Genomic DNA, 26,458 nt, shown 5'->3' on the forward strand with positions numbered 1-26,458 from the left:
TGGAAAAATTTTTTCAGAAATATTTTTCCATTTCCACTTTTAACGGTAAAAAAAAATTCTAAGTTTGATGGAGAGGAAAAATTTTAAAATTTTGAATTTTTTTCTACTGCTACAGTACATTTGCAAGGCATCAAACGCGCCTTGAGAGAAGACGTTTGGGTTCCACATTGATTGAAACCTGGGTAGGATTCAGATTGGAACCGAATATTTGTAACTGAATCCATATCCAATAGTGTAAGATCCAAGTTTTACATAGTCCGGTCGGGCTCCTATCGAAATATGAAGGCGAGTTCGAATACCTAAAACATATTTTAATCCGAACGCATTTTTTCTGCCGTCTACTTGGCGGAAGGGCTGGCCGGGTGGCGCGCCGCTGTCTGTGTGATGCGTCGTCCGTGTTGCGCGTGGATGCTTCCGCTTCCTATGCGTTTCCGATGCTTCGTTGGTGTTGCGCCAGGACACTTCTTTTCCCTATGATCGTCATGTCGACTCAACCTAAAACGCACTCTCCTATCCATCGTTCTCCTCTTCTTCACCACCCTGGTACTCTCTCTCCCTCCCTCCCTCCCTCTCTCTCTTCCTAAAGGTGACTCGGGGCTTCTCCTTCCTGCTTCTCAGGCGAGGGGGCGTCGCCGTTGGCCAAGAGGCCTAGGAGGATGACGACGATGGCGGCTTCTGGTCCCGCGGACTCCGCCATGAAGGAAACCTTTGGTTATTATGCTCAATACCTCAACGAGCTGGTACGTTCTCCCTCGAAATCTCTCTCTCTTTCTTCCCCCAACCCCCACCCCCACCCCATGTGGAGAGAGAGTTCGTAGCGATATAGGATTTGTAGTGGTCTTCAACCGAATCTTCTTAGGTAAAGGAGGAAATGTGCAAGGCCGACCGGCTCTGGTGGAATCAGCAGAATGGGCCTGAACTTTTCGGGGATTTGGGGCGGTTTTTGAAAGTTGGGATGGGAATGTGGAGTTTCTGATTCATGTAATAGCCCGTGGAACTTCATGTTGTACCACATTCCATAGAATTGTTTCCTTTTGCCACCGAAGAGTTGGGAGTCTGGAATCTGCAGTTCATGTATTTAGGGAATAGGAGTTTGGACTGGGTAGCTGCGTTGTTGATCAATACCTTCGAGTCCTTAAGGGAAGGTACTTCGATTATTCATACCAAAGGCACATCTCTTCTCTAGCAACCTTTTTTCTTGTTGAGTTAATTGGCGACAGACATTTAAAGTATTGATAAACGAGCGCAGCCGAATCTTTCTAGGTATCTTTCTATGATCTAGGGATATTTCTACACCAGGACGGACATTTTCCTGGGAGTGATTTCTTAAAATAAGTTGACCTGTCCACTGCCATCTTGGCCAAGCCGTTGTTTATCTGGCACCGCTTGTTACATAAATGCCTAGGCGTGCACCTAAACTCATGGTTTATCACAAAATACTACATGGTGACTTTTACCTTGATAAACATGACAGACACTTATCTGCTTTAGGCAGTACAGGGTAGGGCCTGGGAACTCATTTTGGACGACTAGCATTTTGAATACTAATGAGCATCCTGATTGAAATTCATATTGTTGGTTATTTCTTTGGTTTCCTGTTGATCTTGTCCTTTTGCATGAAGAAAGCGGCACTTCAGTGGTATCCAGAGCTTCTTTTTTATCAACGTAGAGAGAACTAACCTAAGCTTGTTGTGGTTTGAAGAATGAAAAGCGAGAGAGGGTTGTAAAGGCAAGTCGAGATGTGACTATTAACAGCAAAAAGGTTATATTTCAGGTGCATAGGTAATCTCTCTGCTTTTCTCTCGAGCATTTAATTGTATTCGTGATGCTCATTCAATTGTTGTTCTTTAAGAATCGAAGAGCTCCATTCATGATGATCTGATGCGCTAGTATCGATTCCTCTGAAATTACTGCTGTTTGTCTTTCGTTAGCATTTCTAAGTTTAAATATGCTGAACTTCTGCATTGGGCCTTTTAGGATTTAGTTTATTGGGTTTGGAGTTTGAAGTCTCGTATTGAAAACAGGCGTATGTTTAGATATGCAGAGCATAATGCAACTTCCTCTTTTGCGATAGATTTTTGTCATGCTGGTTCAACCAAAGACCCCTAATATTGCAGTCTTGTCCTTGAAACAGGATAAGTAATCACAATAGAGAAGAAGTGCTAGAGAAGGCTGAAAAAGATCTGTCACTAGTTACTGACCAGTACATGGCACGGTTGGTGAATGAATTACAAGGGAGTGACTTTTGGAAGCTTAGGAGGGCGTATTCACCTGGAGTCAGTATCTTCTACCTATCAAAAGTTTTAATCAATCATGTACGAATTGGCTCTTAATTTGCATATACTTTACTTGGTTCTTATATCCCAGGTCCAGGAGTATGTTGAAGCTGCAAGCTTATGCAAATTTTGCAAATCTGGGACACTGTTGACACTTTCCGAGATCAACAAAAGTTTGTTATGTCTGAGTGATAAATTTGCGGAGCCATTGCAAATTAACATTCTTGACTATCTGCTAGGGGTAATACTTGTGGCTTCTTTTGTATATAAATAAAATTTATCTGTTACTGATTAATGAGAGCAGTTACTTGTATTTTTGTGTTAAGATTGCGGATTTGACGGGAGAACTGATGAGGCTAGCCATTGGCCGGATATCAGATGGTGAACTTGAATATGCTAAGATGATATGTGGATTTGTACGTGATATTTACAAGGAACTGACCCTTCTTGTCCCTGATATGGAAGAGAACTCTGATATGAAGAAAAAAATGGAGACAATGCTTCAAAGTGTTATCAAGATTGAAAATGGTATTACATATTCATTACACATTATAATTTCTAATGATATTTTGCTGGCCGGTAGCTTGTAGATAGTAGTTTCAGTGCTTATAAGTTCTCCATTTTAAGTTAGGGCCTTCTTTCTTTAGTCCCATAACGGTAATCCTTTCACATCCACTTTTTGTTGCTAATTGGGCTATTTCTTCTGTTTTTTCTAGTTTGCTGAATGTTTGGAACACATGTCATTGCATATAATAAAAGCACCCCATTTGGTGCATAGAGTTGCACACATTTATATGCATTTGCATCTGTTAACCGATGATTGTATGTTCTGGTGGCATCAGCTCATGTAATGGCGATTGAGACATGATGTGTTTGGATTTGGATCCCAGCTCAAACCTGATCCAGATCCACACAAATGTTATTTGAGTATAATATGTTGTAAACTGGGGGTATTATTGTATTTTTTTTCTTAGGTGCAGATGGACCTTAACATAAAATCAATAAATTGCAGCTTTATGCCCCACATTGGGGCTGTGGGTTCAGGTTCTCTCGTTCTTTGCTTTTTTGAAATATTTTCTGGTAGTTAAACAACTTCATAGATTCTGATATGTATCAGAGCAAGGTTTGTGAAGTTGCATTCTTTTTTGAAAGCTATGCCTAAAAACATAATGCAATAAAAACGCAAAAAACACTTTGGCTGAAAAGCGGCAAAATATTGCATTTTTTTATAAAAAATCTGTAAAATGAAAAAGACACAAAAAACATGTTCTTTTCGCGTCTTTTTTGCTATGATTGAATTCTGTTCTCAGCAGTCGCATGACTGTAATATTAAACAGTTTTAATGTCAAAATGGAAACAACGATACTTCTTTGGACTTTGGAGGAGACGAGTTGTTTAGAGTTTTTAGAGAAGAAAACATTTTACTTTAGTGGGAAGAGGACTTACCTTAGGGTTTTGATTTGGAAAAAAGCATCAACGTTGCTGGAATATCTTGCCATGCTGGAATATCTTGCCAGAGCGATCGACCGTCCCCACCAGACCCACCGATTGCCAGAAGATCTGCCATAGTTTTTGCTGCAAGCCTAGAACATGGATCTAACACAAGTCTTCTACACATCCTTTTCCAACACAGGCGTTATGTCTTGGATTATGAAGAGTGTGGAGTTTCATATAGCCCCAACTGTTGCATATTATACCAAGGCCAAGGAGATGTGGTCTTTCTTGAGGAAGACATACTCGCATGCCACTAATGTAATTAAGATCTTACAATTGGAAGATGAGTTATGCAACATACGACAAGGGGATCAGGATCTATCTCAATATTTTGCTACATTGATTGCTGCATATAAACGATTAAAGGCTCTTCGTCCACCTTGCACTGGAATGGTAGCAAAGTTCATATCTGACCTATCTCCAGAATACTCTGTGGCAAAGTCTCAAATTCTCACAGGCAGTGATCTTCCAGATTTAGCAACACGTATAATAGGTTAAGTCGTCTTGCAGTCACTCTTTCTCAGAATACGCACGACACACCAGTCTCTGCACTTGTGATATCAGGGGGATGGGGCCCTAGTTCGTTTGGTGGCACTAGGGGGACGTGGTACAGGCTGTGGTGCAGGACACAACAGATTTTAGTGCTCTTATTATGGCAAAGTTGGTCATCTAGAGGATCGTTGTTGGGGCAAGCATCACCTCCGTTCGAGCATCTCCTCTGGACGTGGTGGAGGTAGAATTGCCATAGGCAAAGATCCTTCTTCATCCCAAACAGCTCATTCAAAGGCAACAATATCTATGGTTGAGTATTCGTTTGACCGTTCCATATCTCTGTCATATTCTCTTAACTTAAGTAAGGATGAATATGATCGTGTTCTTGTTCAAAGGTCTGCCTCTACATCTGCCAATGCCATTGTTATAGACTCAGCATTCTCTGTTGGTACTCCTACTGATGATCCAGGTATGACATGGATGATAGATTCTGGTGCTTCTAGACATTATTGTGATCAACCAGAGATTTTTTCATCATTTGTCAGATTCTCTACACCACAGCATGTCAGGCTTGCTGATGGCAAGCTATCCCCTATTTTGGGCAGCAGTAATACCCATCTTCCACATTTAGGCACTATTACACATGTGCTATATGCTCTTTAGTTTCCTGTTAACTTGGTATCCGTCAAGCAGCTAGCTATTGATTTAAACTGTAAAGTCATTTTTGACCCTGGTTCTTGTTCTTTTCAGGACTTACTAACTGGGAAGATGATTGGTGGTGGCCATGAACGTGAGGGACCATATTTTCTGTCGATTCCAGTTGATGTTGTTGCATCTTTAGTCCCTTCGAAGCCTTTTCCTTTCCAATGGCATCTCAGGCTGGGTCATATGTCAGTACCAAAACTTTGTCGCATGTTTTCAGATATTCCTACATTAGAGTCATTCTTATGTGACGGTTGTCAGCTGGGCAAGCATACACGGAGCAGCTTTCCTTCGAGTCAGAGTCCGTTTAGTCAGAGTCTGTTTGATCTCATTCATGTGGATATATGGGGTCCTAGTCGAGTTCCTTTTCGGTCATGTTTTCGATGCTATCTTGTTTTAGTTGATGATTTTACTAAAGTCAGTTGGGTTTTCTTGTTAAGGGAAAGATCTGAAGTCATATGTATTCTTCAGAAATTTGTAAGGAAATAAAAACTCAGTTTGGTCTCTGTAGAAATATGCAACGGAAGAGAGGAAAAGAGAAGAAACACACGATATACGTGGAAAACTTCAAGAAGAGGTGAAAAACCACGGAGAAGCTCTAACCTAGGGGTAAAACCGCAACCCTAGGAGAGAGAAAATTATATTCCACTTAATCAACAACACAACACTAAGTGGGATTATAAGGGGGAAACCCGCCTAGGGTACCGAGCCACTCTCGGTTCCCGTGCCCATGGGACCGGGTCCATATCCAGACCCGGTTCCCTTACACAAGATATTCTAACACTCCCCCTCAAGCTTGGCATACATGTCAAACATGCCAAGCTTGCTCACATTTTTTTCAAATTGAGATGTACATAAGGCTTTGGTTAAAACATCTGCAATTTGATCTTTCAGACTTCATATAAGGCAGGATCAACTCCTTTGAATCAATGCGTTCTCGTATGAAATGGCGATCAATCTCCACGTGTTTGGTTCTGTCATGCAGGACGAGATTATTTGCAAGGTTAAACGCAGATTTGTTGTCGCAGTACATCTTCATCTTCTCTTCCATTTCAATTCCAATATCTGCTAGAAGGATCTTCAATCAAAGCATTTCTGTAACTCCCATAGCAACCGCCCTGTATTCAGCCTCAGCACTGGATCTAGAACAAACTTCCTGCCTTTTACTCCTCCATACAACCAGGTTACCCCCTAGAAAGATGCAGTACCCTGTAGTAGACCTCCTAGTATCAGTGCACCCTGCCCAATCTGCGTCAGAGTATCCTTCAATATTAAGTTGGTCTTGCTGAGTATACAGTAATCCTTTTCCCGGGTCATTTTTCAGATACCCCAACACTCTTTCTGCACTCTTCCAGTGACAATCAGTAGGAGCATGCATAAACTGACTCAACACATTCACAGCATAGGTGATATCAGGGCGAGTGAGGGTAAGATAGATGAGCTTACCAACCAACCTCTGATACCGACCTTTTCCTTCCTCATCCAAGATGTTGCCAGTCTTGATGCTTATCTTCGTACCAGACTCCATTGGAGTTAGAGAGGGCCTACATCCAAGTTTACCTGTCTCTTTTAAGAGATCCAGAGTGTACTTCCTTTGGCTCATAACAAGCCCTGTCTCTGATCGAGCAATCTCTATCCCCAAAAAGTACCTTAGTTTACCCAAATCTTTCAGATCAAATTCAGCAGCTAACCTCTCCTTCATCTTCTTTTTCTCTTCTTCATCGTCACCTGTGACAATCATATCATCAACGTATACAAGAAGGAGACTCACCAAACCATTTCTCTGCTTAATGAATAGGGTGTGATCACCATTTCCCTGTTTGTATCCATTAGTCTTCATCACTATCCTCAGTCTTTCAAACCAAGCTCTGGGATACTGCTTTAGTCCATACAAGGCTTTCTTGAGATGACAACATTTTCCGCTTTGGACATATCCAGGGGGCATGCTCATATAGACCTCTTCTTCTAGACGGCCGTTCAAGAATGCATTCTTGACATCAAGCTGGTCCATGCCCCACTTCTTTTGCACAGCAAGTGCTAAGATGACTCTCACGGTTTTCAGTTTGGCAACAGGGGCAAAAGTTTCAAGATAGTCAATACCATATTTCTGACTGAACCCCTTTGCAACAAGGCGAGCCTTATACCTTTCCACAGTACCATCAGGTTTGTACTTCACACTAAACACCCACTTGGAACCAACTAAATGAGTGTCCTTGGGGATATTAACAACTTTCCACGTGCTGTTCTTTGCCAAGGCATTCATCTCCTCTGTCATGGCCTGTAGCCATTTAGGTTCCTTTCTGGCATCTTCCACACACCTGGGGATCACAGACTTAGACAAGGATGTAATAAAGCATTTGTAATTCTTACTAAGTTTCGCATAAGAGACAAATCTCTGAATGGGGTGAGAAGTACATGACCTGGTTCCCTTGCGCAGGGCTATGGGAAGCTCTTCATCTATTGGACTTGGGTCATCCGGGGAACTCATAGGATTGGGATTGGTTATATCAACATCTTCAACCACATCTGTCTTCTTTCTGATGTACACTTGGCCGAACAGATGATCACGGGCTGTGGGCTGATCATCCACAGAGTTCCCTTGCACAGGGCTGTCGCTATCACTTCTGTCTGTCTCTGTCACATTGTGGCTATCACTTCTGACTGTCTCTGTCACAATGTGGCTGACCTTGTACTCTAAAAAATCCATAAACTGAACCAGCTGGTCTGAGGAATACTCTTCCACACTTTTCCCTATACACTCCCCCTGAAGAGGATTCACGGGAAAATTCGCCTCATGTTCATGAAAGGTAACATCCCGAGAGACATAAATTTTGGAGGTAGTAGGGTCAAGACACTTATATCCCTTCTGAGTTGGAGAATACCCCAAGAAGACAGCTTTGACAGACCGATGATCAAGTTTCTTAAGGGTTGGACTATGGTCATGAACAAAGCAAGTACACCCAAACACTCGAGGAGTAAGAGGCCAAGGGTTATGAGTGGGCCTAAGAACAGAGTAGGGAGAGCGACCATTCAACACACGAGTAGGCATACGGTTAATCAGATGGGCACTAGTGAGAAGAGCATCACCCCAGTAGCGCTTAGGAACATGCCTATGGAACATAATGGCACGGGTGACTTCTAATAAATGGCGATTTTTACGTTCGGCCACGCCATTTTGAGGAGGTGTGTAACTACAAGTTGTCTCATGAATAATACCCTTGCTCCTCAAGAAATCATCTACAGACTGGGAGACATACTCACGAGCATTATCGGTGCGGAAAGCTTGAACAGAGGTCTGAAATTGAGTCTCAACAAATGCAACAAAATTTTTGATAATGATGGGAACTTCACTACGTTTTCTCAACAGGTACACGAACGTACAACGGGAGTAGTCATCAATAAGAGTCATGAAATAATGGAAACCACGACAAGTGGGTACTCCCGAAGGACCCCAAACATCAGAGTGAACCAAAGCAAACGGACGAGTGGTTTTATTGAGAGCTATGTCACACGGATACGGGTACGGGTACGGGGACACGGCATTTTCCAAATTTTAGGATACGCGGATACGGCGAATATTATATTCAAAAAAATTAAAAATGATAATAAAGAAAGTCTCAAACAAAACATTGTTCATCACCAATCTCAAAAGTGATAACTGCTAAGACATAAGCAAGAAAGTCTCAAAAAAAGTGGCTGTGCAATAGACGCAGCTGATCCAGAACCACAACTTGTAGGTTGAGACTGAGACACTGTTTTTCCTTTCCTCGCCATACTACATTAAACATATAATGAACATAAACATGCAGTTACAAAACATATAATGAACATAAAACGTCTGAAATAAAACAGCCGAGGAAATATGCATACTATCATGTTATAAACTTCTAAAATTAACATTTTATATGTTAATGCCATCTAGATTGCATGCTAGAAGCCAATAGAATCATTAATTTCCCAACAACAGCCGAGTTCATCTATAATATCTAGCTGCGATCGACTATGTAGCTGAACCTGCTACATATCTAGCATCATCAACAACAACGAAGGCTACATATCTAGCATCATCAACAACAACGAAGGCAAAATCCCCAAATCGGCAAAATCCCCAAATCCCAAAATCAAACAAAAAAAAGAAAATATCGCACATAGCAGTGAAGAATAGGATCCTTAACCGTCCAATCTTCAAACCAAAACATCCCAAAATCGGTAAGAAATACCCAATCTAAAAAATCCCCAAATGAAAGATGAAACCCTAACTTCTAATGTTGAAAATAATAGATAAAACACTTACCTGTCTGTCGCCGGCTGCCGCCGGACGCCACCAGATGTCGCCGTCGCCCGCCATTGCCGAACTGTGCTGCCGTGGAAGTCGTCGAGGTAAGGAAAGTCGACCGTCGGAGGGTAAAGTCGCGTAAAGAGAAAACGACGGTTTAAAAGAAAATCGGGTTGGTTTGGATCGGGTCTGACCCAGACCCGATCCAAAACGTATCCTGCGGTGTCCCCGTGTCGGGATCCCCGTGTCGGCGTGTCGACGCCGGTACTTGACCTTCCCAGCCGTATCCGTGTGACATAGATTGAGAGAAATAGGGTACGAAGCCCTGACATGTTTAGCCAACTGGCAAACTTCACATGAGAAATAATCAATAGAAACAGAAGTAAAAAGCCTTGGAAACAACTTCTTGATCAACTGAAAAGGGAGATGCCCAAGACGCTCGTGCCATCGCATAATGGTAGATCTGTCTTCCATGCCTGACAACCGTCCACTAGTGGCTGAGATCAAGGCAGACGCAACTTGCACGGGCAGTCTGTAGAGGCCATCAATAACCGAACCAATCCCAATCTTCTTCCCCGTCACCAAGTCCTACAGGGAACAATGATCAGTAGAAAAAATTAGATTACAATTGAGTTCTCTGGTAATACTGCTGACAGATAACAAGTTCACAGGAATATTGGGAACATGGAGAGCATTATGAAGATGATATTTATCAAACAAGGACAAACTCCCTTTTCCAGCCACAGAAATAGAAGACCCGTCAGCCATAGACACGCGTTGCTGCCCTGAGGACAATTGGTATTCTTGAAACAGCTTAGGATTCCCTGTCATATGATGCGTAGCCCTACTATCAACAATCCAATCACCAAGTGAGGGATTACCTTGATCGCTTGTGGCTACAAGAGCTTGAGCTAATTTAGCCCCTTCGGACGTGGAAGTCTCCTCTTGCGTAGTAGACAACCGACTAATATAAGCTTGTAATTCCTTGATTTGATCGGAGGAAAGTTTTGATTTTTCAACAGTTGAGGAACTACCCTGACTAGAGTCAGGAACAGAAGAACCCCGCCGACTAGAAGGAGGGCGACCACGAACAAGTCTCTTCTCAGGATGAATATCCCAACAAAAATCCACAGAATGCCCCAACTTGTTACAATGGCTACAACGTCGAACAGAACGCTGTCCACTCCCAGAGGCACAGCTAACAAATGCTGAGGGGGAACTCCCATGGCTGGAGTCAATATGCATAACTTGACGACGTTGTTCCTCAGATTCCACCCGGGCATACACCTCCTCAATCTCGGGAATCTCGTCACAATTGAGAATTTGGCTTCTAATGGATTCAAATTCATCGCGTAAGCCCCCAAGGAAAATAAAAGTCGGGTCCATCCATTCTTTGTCCCAGTACAGGGCATGATCATAACCACAATGCCAATCATCATTCACATGGTAGTCTAGTTCCTCCCATTTAGTCTTCAGGGCTGCAAAGAAAGAAGCTACAGACAAGTCACCCTGTTTAAGAGAGTAGATGCTACGTTTGATTTGGTACGCACGCAATACTCTCTTCTTATGGCCATACATCCGCGCAAGCACAGTCCACATGTCGTATGCAGTCGATTTACGCAAGATCAGAGGCTGAATATCTGCGGAAACAGAACTAATGATCCATACTTTCACCTGACTATCTTCCAACGCCCAAGTCGCCCATCGCGGATCCGTTTTTGAAGGTGCAGGTTTTTCCCCAGTAATATAGGGCAGGCGACCACGACTGGTTATCCCGATTTCTAGGGCAGCAGACCAAGAGAGATAGTTGTCCTTGTTCAGCCGGATGGAGGTGACTTGAACAGGCAAGTTCTCGCTCTTGGTATTGCTGCCCATATCTAGGGCATCATCAATCTTGGGAGTCATCGCTTCGGCCATCACAATCACCAAAGAGAAACAATACCCAGCACCAGAGACGACAGACAAGAGGCAGCGGAGGCGGAAGAGTTACTGGCGGTGATAGCAGTGACGGCGGCGACGCAGAAAAGGCGACGGCGGCCGCAATGACGGCAGCGACGGCGACGATGACGCCAGTGACGGTGACGATGACGCGGAAAGGCGACAGCGCTGAGAAGAACGCCGGCGACGGCGCTGGAACTGGCGGCGGCGCTGGAACTAGCGGCGGCGGTGGGAGACGTGCAGCGGCAGAAACGATGGAAACACATGATCACAGAGCAAAACCCACACAACCTGGCTCTGATACCATGTAGAAATATGCAACGGAAGAGAGGAAAAGAGAAGAAACACACGATATATGTGGAAAACCTCAAGAAGAGGTGAAAAACCACGGAGAAGCTCTAACCTAGGAGTAAAACCGCAACCCTAGGAGAGAGAAAATTATATTCCACTTAATCAACAACACAACACTAAGTGGGATTATAAGGGGGAAACCCGCCTAGGGTACCGAGCCACTCTCGGTTCCCGTGCCCATGGGACCGGGTCCATATCCAGACCCGGTTCCCTTACACAAGATATTCTAACAGTCTCGTTGTCAAAAATATTCGCACTGATAATGCTCTTGAATTCAAGTCTTCCATTCTACTTCAGTTTTATGCCAATCATGGAATTCGCCCTCAATATACTTGTCCACATACGTCCCAACAAAATGGTGTAGCCGAACGTAAACATCGGCAATTCCTAAATGTGGCTCGCACCCTTATGCTACATTCTCACATGCCTGCCTATTTTTGGTGTGATGCTATTTTTACTGCATGTTACCTTATTAATAGATTACCCTCTTCTTCTATCCAAGAACGTATTCCCATTCAAATTCTATATCCAGGGCGTCCATTATTTCATTTACCTCCCAAAGTATTTGGATGCACTTGCTTTGCACATATCCTAGGCCCAAACAAAAATAAACTTGCTGCACAAGCCATCAAATGTGTCTTTATTGGCTACTCAGCCAATAAAAAATGATATAAATGCTTTGACCCCTAAATAAAAAAGACATTATCAGCACTGATGTTACCTTCTTTGAGTCTTGTCCTTATTATTCCCCGTCAAGTCCTTCTCCATCTGAGATGCATGTACCTGTACCTCTTCCTATTCCATCAGTGTCACTTAAGTCATTTCCACCATCTCAACCTATGTCACATGAACGTTTCCTTGATCCTCCGTTGGTCTACACTCGTCGTCTAGGTCCCTCTCTCAGCCATCCACCAACATCATCTCAAGAGGTAAGCTTCACTGATAAGATTGACTAAATGATGACCATTCTGCAGCAGATCTCCTTATTACCATTCACAAGGGCAAGCGATAGTGCACACTACATCCTATTTCTAATTATGTATCTACTGATTGTCTGAGTACAAGTTTGGTGCAGCAGATCATCTTGATCAAGCTCTCTCTAGTCATGTTGTCCCATCTTCTTACCATCACGCCCTCTTAGATCCACGTTGGTGATAAGCAATGCAGGAGGAAATGGATGCTCTTCTTTCTCGGGAGACTTGATACTTGGTAGATCCTTCGACACACTTTGATGTGGTTGGATCAAGATGGGTATTCACTATCAAGTATCATTCTGATGGTTCGGTTGAAAGGTTCAAAGCATGTCTTGTCGCAAAAGGGTATACTCAGACTTATGGTATTGACTTCTTTGAGACATTTTCGCCTGTGGCTCGGTTGGGCACTATTCGATTGATTATATCTCTTGCTGTCCAACGAGAGTGGCCTCTCTTCCAGCTGGATGTGAAAAATGCCTTTCTGTATGGAGACCTTTCTAAAACCGTCTATATGCAGCAACCACCTGGTTTTGAGCGACAGGGGGAGTGTTCCAAGGTATGCAAATTAAAGAAGGCTATTTATGGACTTAAACAGAGTCCTCGTGCATGGTTCTAGAAGCTTACTGAGGTGTTATCTAAGTGTGGATTTCGCCGATCCCAGCTTGATCACTCATTGTTTATCAAGCGAGGCATATCAGGGATGGTGATATTGGTTGTCTACGTGGATGATATTGTTCTTATCGGAGAAAATGATCAAGAGATAGCTCAAATAAAGGAGTTTTTACAACAACACTTTGTTACTGAAGACCTTGGACAACTCCGTTATTTTTTTGGTATTGAGGCGGCTCGTAGTAATAAAGGAGTTGTAGTGTCTCAAAAGAAATATGTCTTTGATCTTCTGTAGGGAACAAGACTATTGGGAGCTAAGCCTGCCACACTTCCCATGAATCCCCGGATTCATATACATGATGATGACTCAGAGCCGTTTGACTCTAGATTTTACAGATCCCTGATAGGGAAACTGTTATATTTGACTGTCACTCGCCCCGACATTAGCTTTGCTGTGAATAAGTTAAGTCAGTTCATGGAAAAACCCCGGAAGGTTCATTGGGATGTTGCTCTAATGATTGTTAGATACTTGAAATCAGCCCTGGGAAAAGGGTTATGGTTCAAAAAGGGAGAATGTGTTGACATCGAAGCGTATAGTGATGCTGATTACTTAGGTTCTGTAGATGACAGGAAGTCTACTACAGGTTTTTGTGTCTTTGTGGGAGGTAATCTTATTTCCTGGAGGAGCAAGAAGCAGAACGTGGTGGCTCGTTCTAGTGCTGAGTCATAATATAGGGCTATGGCTCAAACTGCGGCTGAAATGTCGTGGGTTAGATCACTACTTTTGGAGTTGGGTATTTCAGTGAATCTCCCAATGAAGATGTATTGTGACAACAATGCAACTACATATATTGCTAACAATCCTGTCTTTTATGAAAGGACTAAACACATTGAATTGGATTGCCACTATATTCGAGACTTACTTCAAAAAGGAATTGTTAGCACTATTCATGTCTCCTCAGAAGATCAGGCAGCTGATATCCTCACTAAGGCTCTTCCCATAGGCGATTTCTTGAGATGTTGTAACAAGCTGAGCATGATTGATATATATGCTCCAGCTTGAGGGAGAGTGTTAAAAGAGTATTTCTGAAATATTAGAAAGTTAGAGAGGATGTCTTTAAACATTTTCTTATAGTTGTTGTACTGTTTTTGCAAAGTGTTTACAGCCAGCCGTAATCTCTTTTAAAAGAGATTAGGGTTACGTTAACGACCTAATTCTTTTTGGCTCTCTCTCTCTCTCTCATTCTCTCCTTTCCTCAACATCTCTCTCGTCTCTTTCAATCTGGAACAAATATAACGGATCTAATAGAACTCAAGAAAATGATCAAAGCAACAAAATTACAAAATAATATAAACAAATATCAAATGAACAATGCCATTCTTTTTCTTTTCTTGAAATAAGATGCAAATTGGAGTGCACAAAAACCAAGTCCACTGAATGTTGGCTAGTGAACTTATTCCTTTTAATGTTGTATATATGAGAATACATGCTCCAATTTCTTTCGCAACACAGTGATGTAATGGGTTGTGATAGTAATCTCATTGCAAGTTTTTGGAGCACTGACATATCTGATCCATAAGATACCCACCAATCCACCAATCCAAAACACATATTGTTGTAAAACAGCAGCTATAATCTGTCACACGTGGAGGAGTACCCGTATGGTACCGGTACGACACCAGTACCGGTACGGGTACGGGGTTGGGTACGCTGTAGGTGCGCGTTGACCGTACCGGGTACGGTCAACACATCGGAGGTCATTTTTGACCTTTTTGGGACACGGTCAACTTTGACCGAGTCCAAATGTGTCTTTTTATAATTTTAACGATTTTTAAATTTTATCGTTTAAAACCATTTTAATGTTAAAAAAAAAGAAAGTTCGAAACCCTTAAAACATGTTTTTGTTTGAAGGGTTTCGTTCTCCTCTCAACGTGCGACGGCCGGCGACAGGTAGGGGCGGCAACGGCAGACGAACGACGACGACGACGTCAGGAGGCGAACAACAACAGTATATTTTTGTTTTTATCATTTTTTAGTTCATTTTCATTGGCTCCGCCCCTGCCTTCACCGCCGGCGACGGCAGACAGCAGGGGAGATGATCTTACATCTGTCGCCGGTGTTTTTTTGTGGTGTTTTTTTGTCAACACCGTCAGACGTCGCTGGGGCGATGATCTTATAGGATTTGGGTGGTGTTTTTGTCTTCAATGTTCTTGAACGTGATGATCTTGATAGGCCGACAGCAAGATTGATAAAAGAACTCACTCATATAATTGGTATTTTGGTATGCCTTGTCCAACAATGACCTGTTATTCTTTGGGTGCAGGCCTTCCCACGTCATATACCTTATTCTGCATAGTCTGCATATTCTGTATTGCATGTTCTATACTGATTGAGAAGAAGTCCTATTTCCGAACATTCTTTGCTGCATGTTGTCTTGTATTGATTGAGAACAAGTCCAACTATATTGCATGCTGAACAAGTTAGACAAGGAGAATTCTGCATCATGTTTTTTCTTAAAACTAATTGAGAACGAGTCCAATTACAATGTTATCTGCATCAGATATTGTCTTGTACTAATTAGGAACAAATCCATTTGATATTGGTGTGATATATCGTTTCATGAGAGGTTTCGTCTATTTGGAATGATCCCTGTTTCTATTGGTTTTGTGTTGCAGCTCTTTTGCTAGGTGCTTTTCATATAAGTTGTAAATTGTAATGGCTGATAAAGGAAAAGAAATGATGCCTGTAAGTGGAAGTGGAAATGTAGTGAGCAACAGTAGTAGTGTTAATACCACTGCAATAGAGAAGGATAATCCATCTCAACCTCTTTGGCGCTATGTGAACAAACTAGGAAAAGGACCAGGTGGTGGTGGGAATGTAATTTTTTCTTGCAAATTATGTAATATGACTTACACCGGCTCTGATACACGTTGCAAAGCACATTTATTGCATATCTCAGGCGTTGGAATTAGACCATGCCCAAAAGTTACCAAAGAGGAGATTCAAATATTCAAAAAAGAACAGGATGCAGCTGAGACGAAGAAATCTTCAGCCAAGTCAAGTGTATCTGTTCCTCTTTATGCTATTGAACAAGGTGAAGATGGTTCAAAGAAAAGGAAAACATTATCACAAGCATTCAATAATATGGGAAGGGCAGAGATGGATAGAAGGATCAGAAGGTTTTTTTTTTGCAAGTTCACTTCCTTTTAATGTAGCTAGAAGTCCTTATTGGAAAGATGTTGTTACAGGTTTGGCTAATTGCAGTTTGAGTGGTTATGTACCCCCGAGTTCAGAGAAGTTGAGAACAGTAATTCTTGCAGAAGAGAAGGCAAACATTGAAAAATTATTAGAGAAGAAGAAATTTTCATGGATACAATATGGAGTATCCATTGTTTCTGACGGGTGGACTGATATACAAAGGCGGCTACTGATAAATTTTATTACTTATTCGCTTGATGGACCAATCTTCTTGAAATCTGTTGATGCATCTGGGGAGTATAAAGATGCTGAGTATTTAAAAGGGCTATTTATAGAAGTCATCAAAGAAGTGGGTGAGGATGATGTTGTGCAAATTGTTACTGATAATGCTCCAGTTTGCCAACGAGCAAGGATGAATTTGGCAAGTGATCCCAAATATAGTCACATATTTTGGACTCCTTGTGTGACACACAATATAAATTTAGCACTTAAAAGTATTTGCAACCCATCAAAAGATGATCCAAATGCAGGTTTGTTGTGTTCATGGATTGAGGAGCTTGAGCATGATGTCAGAAACATCAGAAATTTTGTTGTAAACCACAACAAGCTCTTGCTATATTTAATAGGCATTCTGATTTGAAATTGTTGAAGGTAGCAGACTCGTTTTGCATCCATTATTGTAATGATAAAAAGAATAAAACAGGTGAAACATGCATTAACACTTATGGTGACTGACAATGATTGAGACTTTTATCGGAGTCATGACATTGTGAAGGCATCAGAAATAAAAAAAAATATTTTAGATGATGAATGGTGGGATAAAGTTACATATTTTCTGCAATTTACAAAGCCTATGAGAGAAGTTGATAAAGAAGGGCCCATGCTTCACAAAGTTTATGATATGTGGGATAACATGATTGAAAAAATTCAAAACATCATTTTTAGACTTGAGAAAAGAATGTTGCACTTGATGATTCTGAGTTTTTCGATCATGTGCATAGAATTTTAGTAAGAAGATGGAACAGAAGCAATAACCCTTTGCATTGTATGGCGCACTCCTTAAATCCCAAATATTATGGACAAACATGGTTGTCAGGAGGTACTGGACGTGTTCTTCCTAATCGAGATCCAGAAATATAAAAAAATAGGGAGATATGTTTGGGAGGACTATTTTTTGATCTTCATCGGTTGAAGATAATAAATAATGAGTTTGCGACCTTCTCTGGTGGAAGAAATGATTCAATACAAGCTGCAATGGCAAGAGATGAAGAAGATCCTGTTAATTGGTGGTTATGTTTTGGAGCATTGACATCAAATCTCCAACAACTTGCATTGAAGTTATTATCTCAACCTGCAACCTCTTCATGTTGTGAAAGAAATTGGAGCACTTATTCTCAAATTCACAACATCAAGAGAAATAAGCTAACTAGTAAGCGAGCAGAAGATTTAGTTTATGTCCACTCCAACCTACGCTTACTTTCACGTACTTCAGATGATTACAAGTATTTCTTTCTTTTCGTATCTTTGATATGTATACATAATACATATGTATATTATTATTATGTTGGTTGTTTAAAGTTAATATTAACTTAAATCCTCTGTAACACGGGTACGGCTTCAAAGGAGGAGTACCCGTCCGGTACCGGTACGACACCGGTACGGGTATGGCACCCGGTACGGCAATTTGGTGCGTTGACCGTACCGGACGGGTGCGGTCAACGCACCGGAGGCCGTATCCGTCCATTTTTGGACACGGTCAAAGTTGGCCGAGTCTAAATATGTTCGTTTTTTATTTTAACGATTATTTGATTTTATCTTTTAACACTATTTTAACGTTAAAAAACCTTAAGTTCGAAACCCTTTTTCGTTTTTCGTTTTACGTTTTCTCCTCTCCGAGTCTTCGGCGGCGGCAGCGGCAGGGAAGGCAGGGTCCTCTCCGGCGACGGGAGCAGCGAAACAAAGGCGACATCAGCGGCGAAACGGTAGGGCGACGGCAGCGGCAGAACGGCAGGGCTGAGAGAAGTTGATAAAGAAGGGCCCATGCTTCATAAAGTTTATGATGTGTGGGATAACATGATTGAAAAAATTCAAAACATCATTTTTAGACATGAGAAGAAGAATGTTGCACTTGATGATTCTGAGTTTTTCGATCATGTGCATAGAATTTTAGTAAGAAGATAGAACAAAAGCAATAACCCTTTGCATTGTATGACACACTCTTTAAATCTCAAATATTATGGACAAACATGGTTGGCAGGAGGTACTGGTCGTGTTCCTCCTAATCGAGATCCAGAAATATCAAAAAATAGGGAGATATGTTTGGGAAGACTGTATTCTGATTTTCATCTGTTAAAGATAATAAATAATGTCCACTCCAACCTCTTCATATGTATACATGATTTGTTTATGTCCACGCCAACCTCTTCATGTTGTAAAAGAAATTGTTGCAACTTGCAATTCAGGATCGTCCAAGTATTGGGATGTTAATCCAGAGGACATTGATGTGGAACTTGAAGGAGAACATGATTTGCATGCTTTTAACATGGACCTTACAGAACCTGTTGCTCCTTCTAATCTTCATGATGCGATTGAGGAGAATCAAGAAAGCTGACATGTTTGTATAATTGTATGTTAATTACTTCCATACTGTGTTTTGGACCATGATTTTATTTTGTTTGCAATTTTTTGATATATATGTGTGAATATGTTATTTTGTTTGAAATTTTTTGATATATATATATATATATATATATATATATATATATATATATGTCCGTGTGTGTACGGCCATACCCCCGTACTCAAATTTTTTGAAAATGGTTCGTACCCGTACTGATACCCGTACCCGCACCCATACCCGTACCTATGTGACATAGCTTAAATCATATTTTGATTTTGTTGCAACTTGCAGTTCAGGTTCATCGAAGTATTGGGATGTTAATCCAGAGGACATTGACGTGGACCTTGAAGGAGAACATGATTTGCATTCTCTTAATATGGATCTTATAGAACCTGTTGTTCCTTCTAATCTTGATGTGACTGAGGAGAATGAGAATTAATAAAGCTGATGTATTTTGAATGTTAATTATGCGACTGAGGAGAATGAGAATCAAGACTGATAAATTTTGGATTATGATTTATGAATATGTTATTATGTTTGTAATTTTTGATATATATATGTCCAAATATGTTATTCTGTTTGAAATTTTTTGACATATATACATGTGTGTGTACGGCCGTACCCCCATACCCAAGTTTTTTAAAAATGGTCCGTACCCGTACCTGCACCGGCACCCGTACCCGCAGCCGTACCCGTACCTATGTGACATAGGCTATAATGCATTATGAAGTTGAGGAGACAGAAGATATACACAAGTGTCAAAGGATTACTAGTCCAAGAAATGTTATCAGTTGGGACCGGCCAAAGTAGGCGCAGGAGTTATAAAAAGCAGCCCACCAGACAGAATATTGGAAGAATTCATAGACAGCCAGCATCAGAGCATTTCCCACCTGCCACTATATCGTCTTCTAGAGCTGGACTCATGTTCTGTATCAACCTCAAAGCAGGCCTGAACCATAGGTATGCAATTTTGATAGCATATAGAGCTAGGATAAGGAAACTCCAATAACCAAGTAACTGGAACCAGATATGGACTGCAGGTCAAATCCCTTTAGAACTGACCTAAATCATGCTTATAAATAAGGTTGAGGCTTGATTGAAGGGATTTTATTGGAGGTTGAAGTAAATCGGCCCTCTAGGAGGGATTGCCTTAACTAGGTTAGGGTTTTGTGGGTGTATGTGTTGGGTTTTCCTCGTGTATCCCTGATAGCAAGGAAACAACCCTATCATAGGATCACCAAACTGGGAAGTTGATTCGAGAAGATTTTAGAAGGGAGATCTTTACTACATGAACAACTTATGTATCCCTAAGAAAAATTTTCGTAATCTTGTCAAAGATGTTGACATCAACACTTGGATCAAAGGTTAGGCCATCCCAACTTTAGAAAAATATCTATGATGTCTCCTACTAAGACTTTTTGTATTAAGGACTTCAAGTGGAATGATTGCATACATGGAAAAATGAAATCCTTATTCTTTAGACAAAGAAGTTTTTTTTTTCTTCTATGCCATTTGAGCTTGTTTATTCCGATGTATGGGGGCCATCTCCCATTATGTCAAAAGGAAGATTATTTTGCTATGTGATCTTTGTTGATGGTTTACTCAATATTGTTGGATATACTTTGCAAGGTTCAAATCTGAAGTTTTTAAAAGTTTTCACAACTTGATAAAAATTCAATTTGATGCTAAATTGAAAATCTTAAGAACTGACTCTGGAGGAGAATTTGTTTCAAATGAATTCAAAAGGTATTTAGAAAGCTTTGGAATAGTTCACCAAAAAAAATGCCTAAGAACACCTCAACAAAATGGTCTTTTTGAAAGAAAACATAGACACATAGTAGAAACAACTCGAACTCTACTTATTGAAAAAAATATTCCTAAAAACTTTTGGGTTGAGACTCCCTTTGCCTCTGTTTATCTCATAAATAGGATACCTTCAAAAGTTTTGAATAATATGACCCCTTATTGAAAAATTATTTAGGACATGATTACAATAGGCTTGGAGTTTTTGGATGCAAATGCTATGATTTGAATGACATGACTAACAAATTGAGTTCAAAAGTGATTGAATGTATGTTTCTTGATTATATTAAACTCAAAAAGGCTACAAATGCTACGACCCAATCAAAAATAAGTTATAGTTTCTAGAAATGTAATATTTAATGAAAAAGAAGATGGATTTGAAAAAAATAAAAACCACAATAGGATAAAGATTATTCTTTCATATTCAAATATCTTTCCAAATTTGATGATGATGAACCATATGATGACGGAATAATGATGATGGAAATAATATTGATGTTAGAAATGATGGTAGAGCACCCAAAGAAATATACCTATCATAAAAGAAGTAGGCAACATGACCATATAGAAGAACACCATGATCCTATTGACTTTTATCATCCCTAGAATCTACTTCAAATGAAGTCAATCTTATAAAATCCACTAGAAACATAAGACCACCCAATAGATTTTTATGATATGAGTCATTCTTCCCAGCTCATACTACATTTAATGAAGCATCAACTTATAAAAGGATGCTATGTTGGAAGAATTAGATGCCCTAAGAAAAGCAAAACTTAGGAAATTCAGGATTTACCCTTAGGGAAAAAGACCATTGGATGTAAATGAGTCTACGATGTGAAAATTAAAAGTGATGGATCTTTGGAAAGATATAACTAGGTTTGTTGTTAAGAGATATACTTAAGAATATGGAATTGACTATAACGAAACCTTTGCCCCCGTAGCTAGAATGACCACTGTTAGAACTTAGAACTTAGAACTCTTATTGCATTGGCTTCTATTAAAAAGTGGAACATCTACCAAATGGATCTTAAAAGTGTTTTTTCAAATGAAAAGCTTGTTGAAGAAGTTTATATGGATGCTCTACTAGGATTGCCACTTCTACAAGGAAAAGTATGACTTAAGAAAGCTCTATACGGACTGAAACAAGCTCCCAAAACCTGGTTTGATTGATTTAATTTTGTTATTTCTAATTATGGTTTTAACTCATGTTTGACTGACACTCCTTTGTTTGTCAAAAAATACTTTTACAGGTATTATAATTCTTCTATTGTATGTTGCTGATATGATAAGTACAGATAGTGACAAAAAAGGAATTAAAGATTACAAGAGTTTGCTTCAAAAGATTTTTGAAATGAAAGATCTTGGTTTTCTAACATACTTTCTTGGAATAAAAATTGCATATTCTTCTAGATGCTATTTTTTATCACAAATTAAGTTTGCTGTAAATATTATTGCTAAATCATGCATATCTACGACCATGGAAATCATCTGGTTACGTCAAATGCTTCTTGATATGGGAACAAGAATTGAAGAACATACTGAATTGTGCTGTGATAACAAAAGTTCTATTTATATTGTTAAGAATCATCATTTAATGAACGTACCAAACATATAGAGATGGATTGCTTTTATGTGCGTGAAGAATTTCTGGAAAAGACTATCAAGCTTCCCTATGTTCATTTTGAATCTCAGCTGGCTGATTTCTTCACTCAACCTCTATATTCACCCATATTTAATTTTCTTTTAGACAAGCTTCCGATAATAGCACTAGAAGTTTGAGGGGAGGTGTTAAGAAATATAGTATTTGTAATACATACATATGCATATATTACCTATTTTCATGTACGTATATCTACATATGTGACTATAAATAATATATGTTTATATGTTTTTAGTATGAATACTTGTATATAGATAATACTTGAAATACAGGAGTTAATGTAAAATTTAGCATTTTTATTTTATTTTATTTTTTTATTGTTTTCTATAATAATACTAGCCGTTGGCTAGTTCCAAGAGCTCCTAAAGGAGCCGTTGGACTTGGAACTAGTCCAACGGCTAGTACTTGCTGTTTTTTCCTTTTTGCTAATTCCTTCTTGTATGTAAATAGGAAACTATTCCCTCTTCATCGTATGCTGTTAATTTTACAGGGGATTCAGCAATTCAATAAGTTATTTTTCTTCTTCCATGCGGCCTTAGTGCCTAAGTGGTTGTTCTTGTGACTGTTATAGTCACTTTTCACCAGTGTCACATAGACACAGGTGCGGCACCAAAAAAGGAGCTATTTACATAGGTTGCAGCTATGTGCCCCACATTGGAGCTGAGAGTTCCCATCATCTCTCTTGTCGTTACTTCTCCTTCTCGAAATGTTTCATGGGGGTGGAACAATTTCATAGGTTCTGACAATTTTATATCCTTTCCTTTAGGAGGAGCTTGTTTGTTCCTCATCTAGATGATTAGGAATAATCAACATGATGGTGTTTAGCAAATTTACTTAGCAAAGGTAGGCACCGTGGAAATGTGGAATTTTGAATCTCCCTGGTCAGAACTTGGAGATCTGCTACTCATTTTTTCAGTTTGACCATTTTTGCAGATAGCCATTGTATTGTTGACTATTTTTTTGACAACTCAAATATGATTATTCTTTTCATTTTTCCAGTATCTACGTACTGTTTTAGCTCGGAAGATACTACATCCATCACCTTCAATGGGCTGTTCATCACTGAAGGCATTTGTATATATAATTTGACCCTCTATATTAAAGGGATTGCCTGCATAGTTGCTCATGGGTTTCTGAATTTCTTCGAAATGTGACATGCTGAAATTTTGGGGAGCCTTTTTTTTTTCACAAGATGGGATGAAACTTTTCCTTTAAGCAAGGTTTGAAATTAGAGCTTTCAATGGCATTTGTAATCATCCTTTTATGAAACCTGGATATTTTAGTTGTAAATGTCACAGTTAAAACCTTGTTATGAGACTATGTGCAATATTCTTGACATAAATAATTTATTACGATGGAATGCTTAGTGAAGTGGGGAAAAAAAGTCAAAAATGTCACCAGGAATTTTTTTTTTTTTGGGAGAGATTAATTCAATCTCAAATTTATTATACAGAAAGTTTCCAATTGTATAAAGTAAACTTCATGCCTCGTGATAACCTATGTACTCTATGTATGCCCAAAAGGCTTTCAATTTTTTAAAGATTCCAAAATGTAATGGCAGTCTCAATATTGGTATTGGATGAATCATTTTAAAAAAGGATGGAAGGAACTGGGTCCATAGCCTGTTCGCTCTTTTTGAATGTAAGAAGTGAATACAAACTAATTGAATATTTTAAACTAATTGAGGAATAAAAAAAAAACTTTACCAAGATCCATGTAAAGCCTCTCTATTTTCAGTGAGGGGCTCATATGATGTGCATTGGCCAATATGGATGGATATTGTTAAGATTGGTTTAGTATAAATTTTAGTTGAGTTGGCAGTCTTCTGGATCCTTATGCTCTATGATGTTGACACTCTGTTTTCAGCTCACGGCAATCCATATATACTTCTTAGATCTCTCTGTACGGTTGAAATTTATGACATAAATTTATTCTGGAATTGGTTTCATGATGTTAGGGCATCTGTGTTCAATTTATGCTAATCTATAGCAGCTCTTAAATGCTCATGCTGCTGAGGTTTGTTCTCTCGTCAACTTACTTCAGTGTTGTTTCAGCTTAAGTTGGCATAATCTGCTTGATGGGACACCTAGCGCACTTTACCATGTATGAGAACCATTATAGTCAATGTTTGTTATGTACAAATATTAAATTTGGTTGCTTTTAAGTTCAATTGGTGGTGCTGGTGATACGCTGCCATTTTTTGGGGACCTTTGATGTTTTCAAGTGTATGCATAGTAGGCGATTTGCCTTTTTTGGGTATCTGAGTGGTATTCTTATCTGTACTCTTATCATTTCAAGTTTAATACCAATCTCGAATTCTGGCTTATTGTCTTGCAGCATGCTATAGCGTTCATGTTAGAGGGTCAGAGTACATTCCATTGCTTGGATCAAGCGACCCCAACTTTTCTCTCTTTGGAATGATAGACCTGGAGATGTGATGAGAATGACATCGCTGGAGATACTTAGCATTTTTGCGATCAGAAGAGGCCTTTTTTACCCCTTTATTGCGCTGATGTGCACTTTCTCATATTTCTTGCAGACCAATTCCTTTGAGTACCATCTACACCATCTGGTTGTCAGTTGTGTTTAACTTTTTTGCCGCAGCATATGACTTAGTAAAATGATGTGGGCCATTAATTTCGTCTTTCACCTCTTAAGAGTATGTATTCAGTTGTACCGAATTTTCTGGGTGAGGATTATGTTGCTTGTGTACATGGACTTGTCTATGGTAAAAATATACACAGAAACGGTTCAGGAACGCTTCCAAAACTCAGTGCCGCTTCACTCTGATTTGGTTGCACCCTTGATTTATTTGCACTGAAATTTATCATGGACACAGAAAAGTAATTATCCATGTATCACTTTATGCTATGAGCAGATGCTTGATTGTGCTCATGCCAATAAGAGCTCCCTCCACTTGGCTAACGGATTGGACTTGCAAGCTGACGGAGGTAAACACTCGATACCTGTAGTGTGGGGTCTTTGGCATAATTTGGTAAACGCCTGCTTATGGTTCAGAAAAAGAAAGAGGCCTTCTTACTTCATATAGATGTTGATTAGCAATTGTTACACCGGGATCTACGTTCACTGGAATTGGTAATGGCCTTTCACAATTACATGAAGTTTTTGCATGTTAAGGGTGCTTGTCAGTCGCTTATGGCTGATCATGGGCTGCGACTTTTGGTTCCACAGGTAACCTTCCAGGACTGAAGTTTTTTTTACTCCAAAGCTTTAAATTGTCAAAGAGGTGATTATTATATATATGACAATGTTAGGCCATGTCCATGAGGGCCATGCAGTGGTTTCTTTGTTGTAAGAACAATTGACATTTGGACCTGGGATCAAGCTTTACTGCATCTAGTTTTTCTAAAGTATGGTATGTATTTGACCTTGCTGAGAATTTTAAGACTGTTTACCTGCCATTATGTGACTTCATGCTTTTATTCCACTTTTAATGTAGTGTGACGTGGATTGAATTAGATGAATGTCCCCTGTGAGACTCGAGCTCTTCCTGGAATTGACACTTGACCTAATATCCTCTTAACTGAATCGACCTGAAATTCAGGTTTCCGGAGCCAAAGTTTTCATTTGAGGAGCCAAAGCTTTCATTTATCAGGTCAGTAGGAGGGTTGCAAGGCAAGTACAGTTCAAATAATCTATAGGCACAGAAAATTTGATTCAGATGGGATTTTGTAGGCAAGGGATGAAAAAGTATAATATCATATCAGAAAAAGAATAATTTTATATCAGAATTCTTTGCATTTGCAGAACCTACTATGGTCGGTTATAAGGATGCGCCATGGGCTGAGCCAACTTAATTTTTGCTTGAGCTTCGGATAAGTTCTGCTTCAACATTTTGCCTAAGCTTAAACAGCCGCCCCTGCTCATTTTTTAAAGAACATAAACCCCTACGAAAGGTCTAATTAAGCAGAGCATACGTCATTAGGCTTGCCAAACTATTCCTGCACAAATATTTATGGCGTCCTATTTTATGGAAAGTTCCCTCAAAAATAACTTCTGGCCGTGCTCTAATTCAAAATATTTACTTGCTGCTTAATACA

At 39.9% G+C, this 26,458-nt stretch overlaps 1 protein-coding gene across 2 annotated transcripts; it reads left to right on the plus strand.

The window, feature by feature from the left end:
• The first annotated feature begins 291 nt into the window (after positions 1-291).
• Positions 292-25,845, plus strand: LOC116260765 (uncharacterized). Of its 2 annotated transcripts, none has more exons than XM_031639237.2 (7): positions 292-543; positions 619-740; positions 1,703-1,782; positions 2,135-2,276; positions 2,368-2,517; positions 2,603-2,804; positions 5,013-5,220. In XM_031639237.2, the coding sequence occupies exons 1-7, from the start codon at positions 435-437 to the stop codon at positions 5,048-5,050; spliced, it is 843 nt and encodes a 280-aa protein (XP_031495097.1). In that variant the 5' UTR covers positions 292-434; the 3' UTR covers positions 5,051-5,220. The 2 variants fall into 2 exon arrangements, with proteins under 2 accessions (XP_031495097.1, XP_031495096.1); XM_031639236.2 differs by lacking the exon at positions 5,013-5,220 and adding an exon at positions 24,735-25,845 and having other exon boundaries at positions 300-543.
• Positions 25,846-26,458: the final 613 nt, after the last annotated feature.

This window comes from Nymphaea colorata, chromosome 9 (genome assembly GCF_008831285.2).
Source record: "Nymphaea colorata isolate Beijing-Zhang1983 chromosome 9, ASM883128v2, whole genome shotgun sequence".
Classification (NCBI taxonomy): Eukaryota; Viridiplantae; Streptophyta; class Magnoliopsida; order Nymphaeales; family Nymphaeaceae; genus Nymphaea; species Nymphaea colorata.

Bases quoted from the DNA above. Each gene is read 5' to 3' on its own strand.
- LOC116260765 (XM_031639236.2), top strand. From the start codon at position 435: ATGCTTCGTTGGTGTTGCGCCAGGACACTTCTTTTCCCTATGATCGTC. The intron at 544-618 runs GTACTCTCTCTC...CCTGCTTCTCAG, and splicing joins TCCTCTTCTTCACCACCCTG to GCGAGGGGGCGTCGCCGTTG. The intron at 2,518-2,602 runs GTAATACTTGTG...TTTTGTGTTAAG, and splicing joins TTCTTGACTATCTGCTAGGG to ATTGCGGATTTGACGGGAGA.